General features: G+C 52.2%; 6 protein-coding genes across 6 annotated transcripts in view; 5 read left to right on the forward strand and 1 right to left on the reverse strand.

Moving 5' to 3' along the window:
• Positions 1–45, forward strand: part of H257_02776 (hypothetical protein) — a gene marked incomplete at both ends in the record, with an annotated part of 1,465 nt that extends 1,420 nt beyond the window's left edge. Inside the window, one exon of the mRNA XM_009826573.1 lies at positions 26–45. Within this exon, the coding sequence (XP_009824875.1) occupies positions 26–45 (20 nt within the window). The remainder of the gene's footprint in view (positions 1–25) is intronic.
• An 83-nt stretch (positions 46–128) lies between these two features.
• On the forward strand, positions 129–1,667 carry H257_02777 (hypothetical protein; the record flags this gene model as incomplete). Its single annotated transcript, XM_009826574.1, has 5 exons — positions 129–208; positions 603–886; positions 936–1,071; positions 1,116–1,427; positions 1,490–1,667. The coding sequence occupies 5 exons, from the start codon at positions 129–131 to the stop codon at positions 1,665–1,667; spliced, it is 990 nt and encodes a 329-aa protein (XP_009824876.1).
• Positions 1,668–1,967: 300 nt separating this feature from the next.
• Positions 1,968–4,048, forward strand: H257_02778 (hypothetical protein). The gene has a single exon (XM_009826575.1). The coding sequence runs from the start codon at positions 2,310–2,312 to the stop codon at positions 3,960–3,962; it is 1,653 nt and encodes a 550-aa protein (XP_009824877.1). The 5' UTR covers positions 1,968–2,309; the 3' UTR covers positions 3,963–4,048.
• Positions 4,049–6,347: 2,299 nt separating this feature from the next.
• H257_02779 (hypothetical protein) lies at positions 6,348–7,117 on the forward strand (the record flags this gene model as incomplete). Its single annotated transcript, XM_009826576.1, has 4 exons — positions 6,348–6,433; positions 6,576–6,717; positions 6,775–6,954; positions 7,016–7,117. 4 exons carry the CDS (start codon positions 6,348–6,350, stop codon positions 7,115–7,117), a joined length of 510 nt encoding a protein of 169 aa, XP_009824878.1.
• Positions 7,118–7,475: 358 nt separating this feature from the next.
• Positions 7,476–8,961, forward strand: H257_02780 (hypothetical protein). Its single transcript, XM_009826577.1, has 4 exons — positions 7,476–7,850; positions 7,918–8,062; positions 8,123–8,479; positions 8,522–8,961. Exons 1-4 carry the CDS (start codon positions 7,539–7,541, stop codon positions 8,923–8,925), a joined length of 1,218 nt encoding a protein of 405 aa, XP_009824879.1. The 5' UTR covers positions 7,476–7,538; the 3' UTR covers positions 8,926–8,961.
• Positions 8,946–14,661, reverse strand: H257_02781 (hypothetical protein; the record flags this gene model as incomplete). Its single annotated transcript, XM_009826578.1, has 5 exons — positions 8,946–9,041; positions 9,097–9,167; positions 9,273–12,457; positions 12,918–14,096; positions 14,152–14,661. The coding sequence occupies 5 exons, from the start codon at positions 14,659–14,661 to the stop codon at positions 8,971–8,973; spliced, it is 5,016 nt and encodes a 1,671-aa protein (XP_009824880.1). The 3' UTR covers positions 8,946–8,970.
• Between the last annotated feature and the right edge of the window lie 140 nt (positions 14,662–14,801).

Below are 14,801 nucleotides of genomic sequence, written 5' to 3' on the forward strand. Positions count from 1 at the left end.
ATTTCACCTTTTCGTTCGAGTGAAGTGCACCTCACATTGCAATAATGTTGCGATCTTTGCCATGGGAAACGCACGGGTCTCAATTGAGAATCTACGATACACCATATCAGCAATGTTAGAGTTTGGCCATGGACGTTGCTTTGGTTGAGTATGCGCATCGGCAACGATTCAACGCCTGGTGCCAAAAGGCGGGCTCTCCGCCGTGCAAGTGCCCCGTGGAATATGTACATTGGGGCTCAAGTATTTTAATTGCCTTCCTCGCTTATTATTAGATCGATAGAATACACCAGAGACATTCAATCGAACATCACGTTATAATATCCTCGAATACATGTAGTACCGTCTCCATCCTGGAGGGCCATTGGAGCATCTACACTGACGACGCACTGTAGCCTGTCGGTTTCACACGGCTCGCAATCCGTTCCCTGGAACAACAACCACCGTACTATATCACTGCGTCATCATCAACCGTATACAGGTCGACTTGAATTCTAGCAACCATCTCCAAAGGTTGCAGTAGGAAACGTCGTGGTGTTTCGATGCCAGCCCCCTTTCCCTCAAACTATCGCCTTTGGCTCAACCCCATCGTGGGGTTAAGAAAGGTCCAAGCAACTGTTTACCGCCCCCACGGGCAAGATCGCCACGAGCAGCCTCAAGTGGCCGCTGATCGTCTCGCCTACTCCGACTCCCCTGACGCAGATCTCGTACGACCCCACGAAGTCGTTGAACCGGTACTCCGTTGCCGGTGCCAACATTGCCGTGGATAAAGCGTTGTACCCGAACCGGACGATGTTGCCGTCGCCTTACACCAACAGCCCCCTTAAGTCGATGTCGCCGGGGGGGACCACCGTGTGGTGGCGGTGGGTGCGGGGGAAAGCAAGATCCAGTGCGGCATTGGAAGATCGTGCCAGGCGAGGTGGAGCAGGTGGTCGTAGGGTCCAAGCGCAGCATCATCGGCGTCAACATCGAGGACGAAGTGTGGTTCTCGCCCAAGATCCTGCCCTCCCAGGCGTGGGTGCAGATCAGTGGCCAAATTTACAAGAGCGTGTCGTTGGACAATGGCAAATTTGTGTGTGCCGTGCACGCAAGAACAAGGTCGAGGGCATATGGAATAGCATCAAGACATCCAGCCCCAACTGGACCCAACTGAATGGCGGGCTGAGGCAGGTCGTGGTGGCGAACGGACGCCTCGTGGGGCTAGATCTGTGGAACCAACTGTTTACCGCCTCCACGGGCACTATCAAGTTGCAGCTCATTCTGCCCCCTCCGACTCTCCTGTCGCAGATCCCTTATGACGGCCAACGCGTGTGTGGTATTACGACGGCTAGCACGATTCTCCGCACCGCGTTCGACCCATCGAAGCCGTTCGACTGGTACTCCGTGCCAGGCTCCAACATTGCGGTGGTGTCGGTCCAAGGGGACAACGTGTTTGTCAGCACCACTGATTCGACTTTGCTCCTCAACTCGACACGTCCTGTTACCACCGTAGCCCCGACTACTACGCTAGCCCCGACTACTACGCTAGCCCCAACGACTACGGTGGCACCAACTACTACGCTAGCGCTTACCACGACAGTGGCTCCAACAACAATTCAACAACTACAGCGGCGCCATCTCCCACCTTGGCTCCAACGGATGGCGAAATTCGATCGAAAGCATTCTGCTGATCGGGCAAGTCTGCCTGTAATGTTACTTTATCAAGAGCTTATGGAGATGTTCGAAAGAGTGATATGACCCTGTGAGATACAGTAGAGAGAGATTGATATTAATCATACTAAATGTTCAATTGTTATCATGTTTTGGTTTGAACACAATTTGGTATCACGTTGTATGCCGAGTTTCTCCCCGGTTCGCTATAGTTAGTCTGGCTACTCTAAATTGCTCTATCTCTGGTACTCCCAACGCCCTCTTACTGCTCACTAGCAAAGGAGATTTGAAGATCTGTGGTACTGTAAGCCAACTCGCTAAGGATAATCGTCTTAATTTATTTATTTTGCTGCAATACGATGCACGAACAATACCCTGTCGTTTGGCTCCGAGTACGTCAGGGGTGCTTTGAGGTATTAAATTTCTACGTATCTTTATTGATCAAACGATTCACTTCTGATCGTCTTCAATGGTAGTAGAACATTTAGCTAGCTAAGTAGCTATCTAAATGTTCTATGACAGAATTGAACGGATACTGTTCCGCATTCTTCTCGTCCTCCATGTTTGTTCGAATTTGGAACACCTAAAATTCGATGACCCGACGATTTTAGATTGCACCAACTATCCCCACTTTTGTTTATCGCACCTTCATCCCACCAGCAATGGTTTTTTGCATGACGATCTTGGTGAACGCGGCATTCCTGTCACTCGCAGTTGTGTCAGGCCAGAGCGTCATCGACCCTGTGCCCCCTTGCCTGGATGCCCCAGCAGGGTGGTCGGCCGTGCTTGGATCGCTCACGCAAATTTCCGTCGATAAGTCCGTTGTATGTGGATTGAATGCCCTCGGCAAGTTCAAGGTGTACTGCAGTCAGAAAAAACAACCTGCGTCGTGGTGGACGTTGCCAAACGTTGCGTTTAAACACGTGGCGGTACGTGACGGCATCGTGTTTGGCATCCAGACCGACGGCAAGCTCGTCACCGGCCCCGTCGGTCCCACAGCCACGTTTGTGGAAGTATTGACCCCATTTTGCGAAGCCTCCAAAGTCACCGTCGACGGGTCGACGGTTTGTGTGGTGACCACCCGGAATCAAGTGTTTTGCGCGAACACATCGGCCACCGCCGGCTTCCCCGCGTCCGTCAGGTGGCAGAGATTGGATGGCACGGTTACCCAACTCGCCCTCGCGGGGTCGACTCTCTATGGCGTGAATGGTCAGAACCAACTATGGAGAGGCATCGTCACCGCTGGTTCGCTCGCGTCGGGGGTGGCTAGTTGGACACTTGTGCCCACGATTCAACTGCAGCAAGTTTCGTACGACGGAGTGCGCGTGTGCGGTGTCACACCGGTGCAAAAGGTCGTGTGCTCGTCAGCAGACGGAAATGCGATCAATGGCAACGGCTCTCTAACGTGGACAACATTGGAAGGCGAGCTGGCGCAAGTGAGTCAGTTTGGCGCGTCGCTGTACGGCGTCGACGCCGCTGGGCACATTTTCTACCAAGATCTACTGCCTGGTACTACTCCTACAACAACCCCCCTTACAACCCCTCGATCGAATGTCGCTGCTGCGTGGACTGTGGTGCCCACCCCAAACATCGCCCTCGTGACTGTGTCGTCGTTCGGTTCGAACGTGTGCGGCACTGACAGCGCCGGTTCCATCTACTGCAGTACCTTTGACGCCAACAACCCGTCGGTGGTCGCGTGGGTGCAACTCCAAGGAGCCCTCCAACAAGTGGTGGTGGGCGCCAATGGAGTGCTCTACGGTGTGAATTCTGCAAACGCCATCTATTACGCACCTACGTGCAGGGCTACGTCCCCAAGTTGGGTGCAGCAGTGGGGGGCCCTGAACAACATTGCGACCGACGGCACGGTGCTATGCGGTGTGAACAGAGGGTCGCAAGTCTACTGTGCATGGCAAAACATCCAGTCCAGCACCCCCAACTGGACGTTGTTGGACGGCAGTTTGAAGCAACTGGTCGTGGCCAATGGTCTCTTGTTTGGCCTCGATGCCACCAACAAGCTGTGGACAGGTACGTCTACGAAACTCGCGTCCGGCACGGCCTGCTGGAAGGCCATCGCCAACTCTGCCACGTACTCCCAAATATCGTTTGACGGTCTCCGCCTCTGTGGCGTGGTGACCAGTGGAAGCAAAATCCAGTGCGCCGACGCTGGGCTCGCCACGTCACCAAACTGGTTCGACCTCCCCGGCGCATCCTCCAACATGGCGCATGTGTCAGTTCAACGCAACAACTTGTTTGTGCTCGCGACCAATTCGACCTTGCTCTACCGAGCTCTCAACACAGGCGACGTCAACTGCTAAGAATGCATTCAAGTTGGTTTGTTTAACATATCAACATTTGTTTTTTGTATTTGAAAAAACATGCACACGAGTTTTCCTGGATCGCCCGATGGGTGTTGGCTGTTTCGGTGACGACGTACTTACCTTGTACAACACAGTGCGAAGAGCAAACAGTAGGGAGATTTCGGAGATGAGTATATTTATCTTTATCCTTAAAATAACCTTCACAGGGTTGAGGAAAACTCCGGAACTTCTGAAATGGGTCCATTTTGGGGATTCGAATCCTCGGCCATGATTGGCCAGATCTGTTGACTTGTAAGAAGCCGTGGAGGTCAATCAGAGGCGCGGTGGATGAAGTGGAGGTCGATCAGAGGTGCGGTGGGAGCGAACAAGTATATACCTCCATCTTTATGCATAGTGACGTAGAATCATCACATGTATACACGAAAAGCAAATTAGGCGGCGCCGACGCCGCAGCTTAGTCGACGGCGCCTAGCAGTACATCCGGCCGGAGTTGTACCAGTGGCTATCAACGATATCTTAAAATCACCAGATAAGTACTTATATAGAAGCACTCCTCTGCAGCTGGCGCTTTGGTGCCAGTTGCCGAGGCGTGCTACTTTAGATGCAAGCCACTCCTTGCCTTCGTAGCTACGCCTTTCCGAGCGTCCTATAGATAGTACAACTGAACTAACACAACATGAGTTTCAATCAATTCAATGCTTCGTATGCCTCTGTCGTCCCTATCGTTACTAGCCCCAATGCTTCAACGGCGAATGACCCATGGGAAGACTTCACAATGACCTCGCCGATCATCCACGAAGTCCACGAATTTGGCTCCATCTAGTCTACGGATATGGAAAAATCGTTATCACCGATATCGTCGATATAAAATCCCTTGCTTTTACTTTGCTTTCAATTTTTACGGAAAAAGAAAACGAGAAGTCATCTCTAGTAACCGTGTATGCCAAACCAAGCGGGGTGGGTTTCAAAACGTTCGAAACGTTGGGGCGGACTCCATCCACAGGCTGGAGAAACTCCACCTGCAGGCACTATGGGGTGCATGCAGGTTTCTCGTTTGGGAAATGCCATGCCGAAAAGCGTGTGCTGGTTGATTAGCATACCCCGTGGATGTTTGACGGAGAAGAGTTTGAACGGGCGTCGCGACTGTGGACACATGGCTACGACCTGTATCCCCCAGTGTGCGTGGCATGATGGACAACTACACGGCAGTTCCAGCCAAGTATGTCCAAATATCGTAATATCTCTTGGACAGTGAGGGATTGTATGATATTACTTCAAAGTAGTATTGTTGTTGTTGTCGGAATAAGATTGTGAATTCGCAATAAACGTCCAAACTTCGCGTTGTGCATTCGAATACGGTACTGTATGTATCCGTTCCACAGTGTATCACGCTGAAAGTTCGAATCGGTTAAATGAATTGACTTGTCCTTTCTACAAGAGCCAGTCAGATCGACATTTCAAAATTGGATCACCCAATAGCGTTGATTCGGTGGCGAGATTTGACTCGACCAGGTCTGACGTTTGAACCGAATCCACCATATATATATACAGTACATACTACGAAGTAATTGATACTAGTAGCTATTACTTCGAGGTAATAGTTACGATCCATTGGGTTTACAGTTAACTATAAGATATATATTGCGTACATTATTTATTTTATTAGACATTTTGTCGTACCATTGCACCATGGAATTAAATTTGAAGAATTTATTTAAATATTCGAATTGTTTAATTTATTCAAGATTGTATTGAATTATAGAATTATATTCGCGTTTTGTATTTCATGGTGCAGATCAACGACAAATACTGTAAACATTTTGTTTTTTTATTTTAATTTGGTTTTAATTCAAATAAAATACATACAAATTTCCTACTACAGTAGTCCCCCGTAGTAGGGAACCTTTGTTGGCGCTATGGTTTTAGAGGTTTTCAATTTACACAAGTATAAAGTTAAAAAGGCATATTTGATTGGTAGCTCGATTCTGATTGGACAAGAGTTAGCATATGGTATTGGAAAGTGCTTGGATTCAAAAATGGACATCATATTCGGAGGGGGTTGATACCCTGGCAACCTCCAGAAGACAAAACGCACACCAACAGCAATGCGCACATTATATTCCTCAAAGGTTGTTCATACTCTCGATCAAATCATACATCTCTTCGTCCAGTATACCCGTATGGCGCCAGCAGTTAGAGTTACTTTGTAGAGGTCCGGTAGGCGAGGTTTGTGTGCTGATTTATGTGACGGATGCACGTCCATGTGGTCACTCTGGGTGTTGAGCCAACGAGACATAGTCGCATAGTCGACTTTTGGGGCACACGTGGCAGCCCAAACGCATGCTGAGCCCAAATTCGCACTTCAAGTCCTCTCATGCCAGGATGGACTTGTGGTGCGTCAATAGTGAGCGCTTTTGCTCGACAGTGAGTCTCATCCGTGTCGAGGTTGACGGCATTTTGACAACCAAGTGCATTTTCGCAACATGTGTCGTTTGAAATTTCAATCAGCCTCTTTAAATTTATTTTGCACCATCTTGTGAACGAATATATTTTGCGAGGATATTGATTTATTGTGGGTTCCCTATTGCGGGGGACTACTGTACGTAGTAGGTTTTACCAGCTCCCAGCGGCCACTGCCGAAATCCGACAAATTGAACAAGAGCGGACCAATAATCGCATCAAGTTCAAGCTGGGGTTTCCATTTCGAGGCCAGATGGATGGTCATGAGTTGGACGTGTATGGCCACGGCACCGTACGAACCCTACACAGTACTTGGAGTTTGCAGGGGTCAACTTTGGCGACAGAGCAGAAGACTCGCTCGTGCTCCCAACTGCACTGGGTGCCGTATGCAAACCCCACCGCCGTTGAAAAATTGATTCCAGGCTGGCGCATGGAAACAACTTTCCCATCCCTTCTGTTGCTGCCTCCAAACGATGTTACCCCAAAAAAGCCAGCATTTACGTGGCGTGGCTGGTCGAATTCCGAGGAAGTCACTGGTCGTATCCGATTCGCTGCTGTGAATAAGTCGTCCATCAATTGGGTGGTTGTAGGTGTTGTTAGCCTCGTGTGCCTCGTACTTGAGTTTTTGTTGGCCGCGTCGTTCACAAGCGAACATCAACCACAAAAGGCGGATCGGCGGCAGCAAAAGTTAACTGAGTACTGTATGTGCCAATTATAGTGAATTTTAAGGCCCCCTTTGCATTTTGAAAGGTTCAAATCAACTGTTGCCTGTCGCATACTCAGAAATCTGGTAGTACTCCGAGTACAGTATGCTACTATCTACTAGGATATCCATCCAATGGCATTGCGTTCTTGTAATCATTTATATCCAATGGTATTGCGCTAAAGCAATCACTTGATTTCATTCGCTAGCGCATACCCTAATTAGCGAATCCAATTGCTTTATTTCGAGCGCTCGGACCAATCACACGAGTATTTACAAGCCAATCGATGAAAGTGTACCACCGACACAATACGTAGGTAAAACATTCATTCTAACACACTTGGAACGACGACACCACTGATAACACCTTCACTGGGCAACTCCACAAATTCGCTTCTACGGACGGCATCATGGCACCCACCCGTTCGTCCAAGGTTGTGCGACTGATCTCCACGGGATGGACGACACTTGAAAAGTCTGTCAAATCTCCCGTGGAGCTCATGGAGGAAGCGCTTCTTTCCGCCACTTCGGCCATCGGTGTCCAGCTCAAGGACATTGGCGGCCTCATCGCTGTGCCTTCGCTCGCCGACCCGCATTTCATGGAAGCGCATTACGTTGCCTCGCATATTGGTATGCTGCCTGCGAAGAATGTAGTCGTGCGCACTGTCGATACTGGCGGTGCCGGTCCCATCACTGCCCTCTTGGCTGCAAAGCGCATGGTGGTACGTACAACGACCATGGATCCACCACAACATCGTCGAACGAGCTTGAACGTCGACTTAATCGTAGGAATCCGAAGGCGTCGACTGCGTGGCAGTTGTAGCCGGGGACGCCGTGCGCCAACTTTCCGGCGAAGAGTTTCTTCGCCGCGCCGACCAGACCTGCTGGCATCCCAATTCTGGCTTGTCGTCGCCTGTCATTCCGTCTGGCTACGGTCGGTATCCATGGAATCCCCATCTAAAACCCGCGGCCGCATAATCCATGTTTCCTTTAGATCGCGTGGCCAACTACCAAATGAAGAACTTTGGCGTGACGCGCGAGGAACTGGCGGCGTGCTCGGCGGTGATGTCGATCATGGCATCGCAGCACCCGATGGCATTGACCAAGACCCCTCGCTCCATCGAAGACGTGTTGGCGTCCCCCCCAGTGGCATCCGTGACCAACTTGTTGGAGTGTGCCCGTCGAGCAGACGGCGGCGCGGCGCTGCTGGTCGCATCGGCTCGGTTCATGGAGCGCAAGGGCATTCCGACGGGCACTGGCGCAGTCATCATTGGCGGGGGCGAAGCGTCCGGACCGTTGTATCCTCCGGCGCTCGAAGACATTGACGAAGACATGTTTTCGTGTGAACAAGGTACTGCAGTTTTGACACAAATTGCACTAAAACGATATGTAGCCACGTTGCAAGCGTACGAAGAAGCCAACATTTCTGTACGCGACATCGACTTTTTCGGGCTGTACGACTGCTACCCAGTCTGTCTGATTCGCGCCGTGGAGGCCGTGGGCCTGGCCCCCCAAGGCTTTGGCGGACGATACATGCTGGAAAAGTACTTTGAACTCAAACAACGCAAGCACAAGCGCGTGCAGGACATCCTCCCCATCAACACCCACGGCGGCCTCTTGGCCTTTGGGGCGCCATGGGAAGTCCCTGCCATGTACAACGTCATTGAAGCATTCCATCAGATCACAAACTGTGCGGGGAACCGTCAGATTCCCAACGTCCGACGGGCACTCGTGTACGGCAACGGAGGGATTTTCTCCCACAGTGCCGTGGCCATTCTCGGCAATGGCACGTATTAAAATATACAAGAAACCATACATAGCACCAAGGTCGAGTGTTTATTTTTAATGAGTTTTCTCGGCATAGTGTGCAATCTTCGACCGCAATGTAGCAGCCAACGCGACGATTTCAGCGACTACATGCACCCCATGATGTTAGTAGTACCCACGGAATACGCTTTTCTATCGTACCGTCGGCATCGTCCCCGGGTCGAATGGCATCGAGTTGGCGCACAGTTGTTTCTAAATTCACCTCCAAGTGTCTACAACATGTTTTGAGTTCGTTCAATAATGGGCAAGAAGGGGACAGGACGAGTATGTCTACAGAACAAGAATGTATATCTGTGGTAGGTACTACTACATCATACCTTAGGGAACGCACAATCGTTTTGATTGGGGGGGGGACATGTACTGTGTCAATCAAAGTTGAACAAGCTGCCGCAGCTGGCACATTCACGGAGATGGTCACTAGTTTGTCCTTGTCCCGACTTGCATCGGACTCTACGGCCATCATCTGGCTGGTATGATGAAGTCCTTCCAAGTGTTGTGGACTCGACGAGTCATCACTGTCCACACATGCTTTGATGACGCTGCTATTGGACTCAACGGATCTGTTGTGGTCTTCGAGGATGGGAGGATCTCGAGGAGCTCCCCGAGTCACTTGACTGGTATACCCACATGTGAAATGACTCAACGACATGTCCACTGGGACCAATTCGACGCTGGACCGGTATCCAGATATGTATTGGCTCAGCGATACGTCTTTTGAAAGCGCATGACCATTGTCGTCGTCGTCAAAGCTGGACGAGGCGCTGTGGGGTTCGCTGGCTGTCTCAAGCGACTGCTGCTCAAGGGAATCACGGGGACAAAGGTTGTGGACGTCTGCAGCCACCAGGACATGATGAAGATCGACGTCGTCGTCGTGCTCGGCTGAGACCTGTCGTCCATAGTAGCCCGTAACAAACTGGCCCAGCGAGGCATCCACCGGTGTAGTGCAGTCCACGCTCAAGTGTGGACCCGTCGACGCGTTGTGATCTTGCAGTAGTAGAGGTCCAAGGTCTTTTGATTGTGCTTGACTGGAATTTGATTCTTCTTGGGGCGAGGAATAACCCAACACGAAATGGCTGAGGGACAAGTTCTCTGGCGTCCAATCAATGACGCTTGGTTGGATGATTGATGCTGGCGGCAGTACTACTAGTGCGGGTGGTGGAGACGGGGGGGTAGCAGCATGTTCATACCCCGATACAAACTGGCTCAACGACATGTCCAGAGGGGTCGACGTCTCATCGACGATGATGCTTTGCTGCTCCATGATAATGGGGAGAGCAGCCGACGTGTGCTGGTCGGTGGGGGTTGTACGCGTTTGATCTGGATGGAATCCCGATACAAAATGACTGAGCGACATGTCCACGGGCGTCCTGTCGACGCTGTCTTGCTCCCTTGGTGTGGTTGTCGTAGAGATCTGCTGGACGACTGTAGCTTGTTCATGTTCTGTTGGATGAAACCCCGATACAAACTGACTCAAGGACATGTCCACAGGTACATCGACACTTGGACGAGCTTTAGGCGATCGATTGTAGCCCGAAGTGAACTGGCTCAACGATGCATCTACCCCAAGGGTACTACTCGTGTCGAAGCTCGTCACGAGTGTAGATCCGTTGCCCGTTGTCGTTGGAGCCTTCGGCTGCTGCTGGGGGGGGAGGTACCCCGATACAAAATGACTCAGTGAACTCTGCACGTCCACACTTTGGTCCACAGACGACTTGGCCTTCGTCGTTGAGGCAGTCGTCCGGTTGGCGTCGTCGTCGCGTGGTTGATGCCCTGGAGGAGGCTTTGCTTGAACAGCGTCCGCTTTGTCCTCTGAAACGACATGGCCGAAGGGTTGTTGGTTTGCATCTGAGACGACGTTTTGCTGCACGGACACGTCCACAGGAGAGTGGGCAGCACCATTCTTGCTGTTTGACGTTCGACTACCTCGTGGTTCAACACTACCATCAGGGCTATTGTACTTGGTTTCTGGCTCCAATTCAGCCGCATACCCAGCCACGATCGACGCGTGCACTGGCGACTTAGCGAGTTCCAGCGCTCCATGGGCTGCTCCTTCGTTGTCCACTGTGTTATGCTGCCCCAATGTCACAGGCGTCGGCGGCTTTGGTTTCAAAATGCCCAGAAGACCAAGCTTTGCTTGCATGTCAGCAACAGCGTTGGCTGTCTCTTGCTGTTTCTTCTTTTTCTTGAGGAGGTCTCGTTCGTGCGCAAGGGACCACGACGACGTCGGCAGCAGCGCCGACGCGGCGGTTGGAGGCAACGGGACTTCGACCTGATGCAACTCGCCATTCGACTGCTTGATGTACAGCGTTTCGCTCATTTCCAACACGTCGTCATCGTCGCTGCTGCTGCTCACATTGTCGTCGTCGCATAGCGCAATGCTATCCACCACGCCATGAGCTCCCCATTTAGTCTGGCTCGTTGGGGCGATTGTCTTGGGGGATTTGGGCTGTCGGATAGTCCTGGCCCAGTTGGGAACTACCTTGGACATCTCTCCGAGTGAGACAGGGGGATGTGTCGTGGGAGGTCGTGGGGGTGACTCGTCGTCGTTCGTTTTGACGGTGATTTCGTGCTTCAATGGGTCGGGGATTGCATTGACCGACCACTTTCCACCTGGAGCCCTTGGACCTCCGTCTTCCAGCGATGACGTGGCGGCGTCACTGGCCTGAGGCGGTGGTTGACGAAACGTCCGAGCCCAGTGGGGCACCAACTCTTTGTTGAGCAGCGATGGCCCCGCCCCCGATCCAACGTCGTCAGTTTCGACAAGGTTTGGCGTTGGTTCGTCCATTTTGGTGTGATGATTTCGTGCCGCCAGCCATTCCTTCAGTTCATTTTCCACAGTGGCATTCACAACAGGAGGTTTGATCGGTTGGGGTTTGGCCGGTAGCGGCAACTTGGAGGCTGGTGGCGGGGGCGGGAGTAGCGGGGGTGGTGGTGGTGGTAACACTCCACCTGCCGCGGTGGGTTCAATGTGTTGGAGGGGCGCTGCTGTCCCAGAATTTGGTGATATAATCGAAAGTGCAGGGGCTACTACTTTCAGGACTAGCGGCGGGGCGGGTGGGGGTTCCATAGCCTGGGCAACGGGGCGCAATTTGGCTTTCAATGCACTTTGCAGGTCATCCGAGAGCCGCCAGACGAAGATGCATCCGTCGTTGCTCGTGCTCACCAGTCGCCGTCCGTCCAGCGTGAACTGGAGCCCCGTGACGGCGTCTCCGTGCCCCGCCGCCTTGGCCAGCACTTCACCCGAGTGAAAGTCCACAATATAAATGCACTTGTCGTGGGAAGACCCCCCCAACGCAACAAGCGCCGCGCCAGGACTCAGCGCCACGCGATGATGCTCGCCCACGTGGTGCGTTTGCACGTGCTTGTTGCTAATGAGCGTATGCACATCCACCCATGTATTTACACACGTCAGCACATAGTCGTTGTCCACCACGGCCATCGCATGCAGTTTGCCGCCTTGCACGGGAAATGAATTGTACCGAAATATTCGGTGCTCGCTCACCTGTACAAGAACCCAGTAAAACAACGTGTGCATAAAATGATTGTACATAAACGTTATCACATATTGTGGATTCGGTACAAATGATACACATCATCACTATGTATATTATATATATATATATATTGTTGTGTGTGTTTATTCTAAACTGGAGCGACTGATCATCGACACATCCCAATGAATGGTCAGAATTAATCGGAAGAAGGATTTAGCCAATCAGATTGCAGGAAACCATCATCAAATTAGATTGTGACTCCAATTAGTGTGATACCAAACACCACAGGACACCTTTTGACATACAAAATTCAGGGCAAAGAATCGATCGATAGATTTGGTGAATCAACATAAAATTCGTCCAAATATTGGGTAAAACGACAATATATCAATCACGTGTGTCAAAGATGGTTAGAGGTCACGTGTTTGGCATCAACACACACACATACTCAAGGGCCATAAACTGTACCTGGGTAAACACGAGATTGTGGTCGGCCCCGGCCGAGATCAATCGCTTGCCATCGGCCGTAAACTGCACAGCCACCACCGCGCCCGAGTGGTTTTCCAGTGTTTTGGTTCGGATGTGTGCGGCGTCATGGACGTGCGTGAGCCGGTCGCGCCCCCCCGACGCGAGCAGTACCCCCGACGGAGAGTACGCGACTGTGAGCACCGCAGTCGCATGCGCTTTGTCCAGGATCCGCTGGGGCATCGCTGGCCAGTCGAGCTGAACGACGTGGATGGCTCCGTCGTTGGAGCCAACGGCGACAGTGCGGTCGGACACGGCGACGCATTTCAAGCCGTCGCGCGTGTCGGCTGTGTCTTTCGGATTGTGCATGTCGATCACGGCGAGGGGAAGGGGGGAAGTGGAGGGGGTCGCGCCTTGTGCGTACACGACATGCAGCAGTTCGGGGCAGTACGGGTTGACCCAGGTGGTGTGGGGTGGCGACTTTTTGTGTCTGTCGAGGTGCCAGAACCGGATGGTTTTGTCGTCAGAGCACGTGACGAACGTCCCATCCGGCGCGTTGGACGTTTTCGACAGGTGGGGGCGCCCGCGGGCGTCCACGCCTAGAACCCGCCCGACCAGTTGCAAATCTGTGACAGCGCCATGGTGGAAAAAGAACGTTCGACGAACGGTCCCCGTCGACCGCTCAATCACGACCAACGTGTGGTCGGCGTACACTGCGACCACATGGGTAGCGTCCACCACGCGCACGGCGACCGCCGCCGCGTACTCGTCTGGGTGCGGGGGGGTGAGAAAGGCGGCAGTGAACTGGTCTTTGTCGTTCATGCGGCCATGCGAGGGAGGAAACGGCAACGTCTGCTTGTACTCGAGTGTGCTGGGATCAAACAACCGGATGGTGGCGGCGGCGCCGGCGACCGCCACGACGTCGGCCGAGACGGACATGGCAAAGCCACGAGAAGCTTGCAATGACACTAGGCGCTCCATCACGGTTCCGCCAAAACAGCACAGAAACCCGTCGGCGGTGAGCGCCACGGTCTTGCTCGATGCGCCGCAGCCCACGTCTACAAACGTAGCGTCGGCGAGACGGGACATGGTCGCTGGGGTCGATGCGAGCTCGACTAACGGGGGGTCAGCGACGACCTTACCGGTCACTCGAAACATGTTGTCATCATCGAGGGGCCAAAACTACAAAACACACGCACACATCAACATCCACGAGAAAGGACATCATGATGCGTACGTGAACATGACGATATCCCACAGTGACAAAGAAGCGGCCGTCCGCGCTAAAGTCCACGGCGTAGATCTTGTCTTCGACCACCGCCCCGCCGACAACGGCGTTTGTGGACAGATCCCACGCGTACAGCATCTTGTCGTGCACCAACCCCATGGACACGAGGAAGCGAGAGTCGGCCGAGAACGCCATGGCAATCACGCCGTACTTGTGTCGTTTGAACTCTGCCTTGAGTTGACCTGTCTCCACATCCCATACTGTGATGGATGGCGCCTGGCCTTTCTCGGCGATCGCAAGCAATGCACCATCGACCGAGAACGCGATCGAAGACACGGGCTTTTCCACACGGTAGTACCGCGTCTGCTTGTCTCGCTGAAAGTTGTACATGACAACAACACATCCCGCGGGATATGCAATATCTCCCGTTACGCGGTTGACGCTGAGTCCAGCATTGCTGCATGTCGATAGCCCCAGCACGCGCTCCAAGGTCAACTTACCGCGTGCTTTGGTTGACATGATCACTTTGGAAAGATATACCCCAAACGATTTCCACCAATCCGATACCTGCATCATTTGACAAAACCAGAGGTTAATACTGTACTGGTATTATTAATAGTGTACAGTATTGGCATTATTGTTCTGAACCAAAACCAATA

The sequence above is a fragment of the Aphanomyces astaci genome, assembly GCF_000520075.1.
Source record: "Aphanomyces astaci strain APO3 unplaced genomic scaffold supercont1.4, whole genome shotgun sequence".
NCBI lineage: Eukaryota > Oomycota > Saprolegniomycetes > Saprolegniales > Verrucalvaceae > Aphanomyces > Aphanomyces astaci.

What these genes read in the sequence shown, in the direction of transcription:
- H257_02778 (XM_009826575.1), top strand. Translation starts at nt 2,310, where the DNA reads ATGGTTTTTTGCATGACGATCTTGGTGAACGCGGCATTCCTGTCACTC.
- H257_02780 (XM_009826577.1), top strand. Translation starts at nt 7,539, where the DNA reads ATGGCACCCACCCGTTCGTCCAAGGTTGTGCGACTGATCTCCACGGGA. An exon ending in TGGCTGCAAAGCGCATGGTG is followed by an intron (nt 7,851 to 7,917) that starts GTACGTACAACG and finishes ACTTAATCGTAG; the next exon opens with GAATCCGAAGGCGTCGACTG. An exon ending in TGTCATTCCGTCTGGCTACG is followed by an intron (nt 8,063 to 8,122) that starts GTCGGTATCCAT and finishes TGTTTCCTTTAG; the next exon opens with ATCGCGTGGCCAACTACCAA.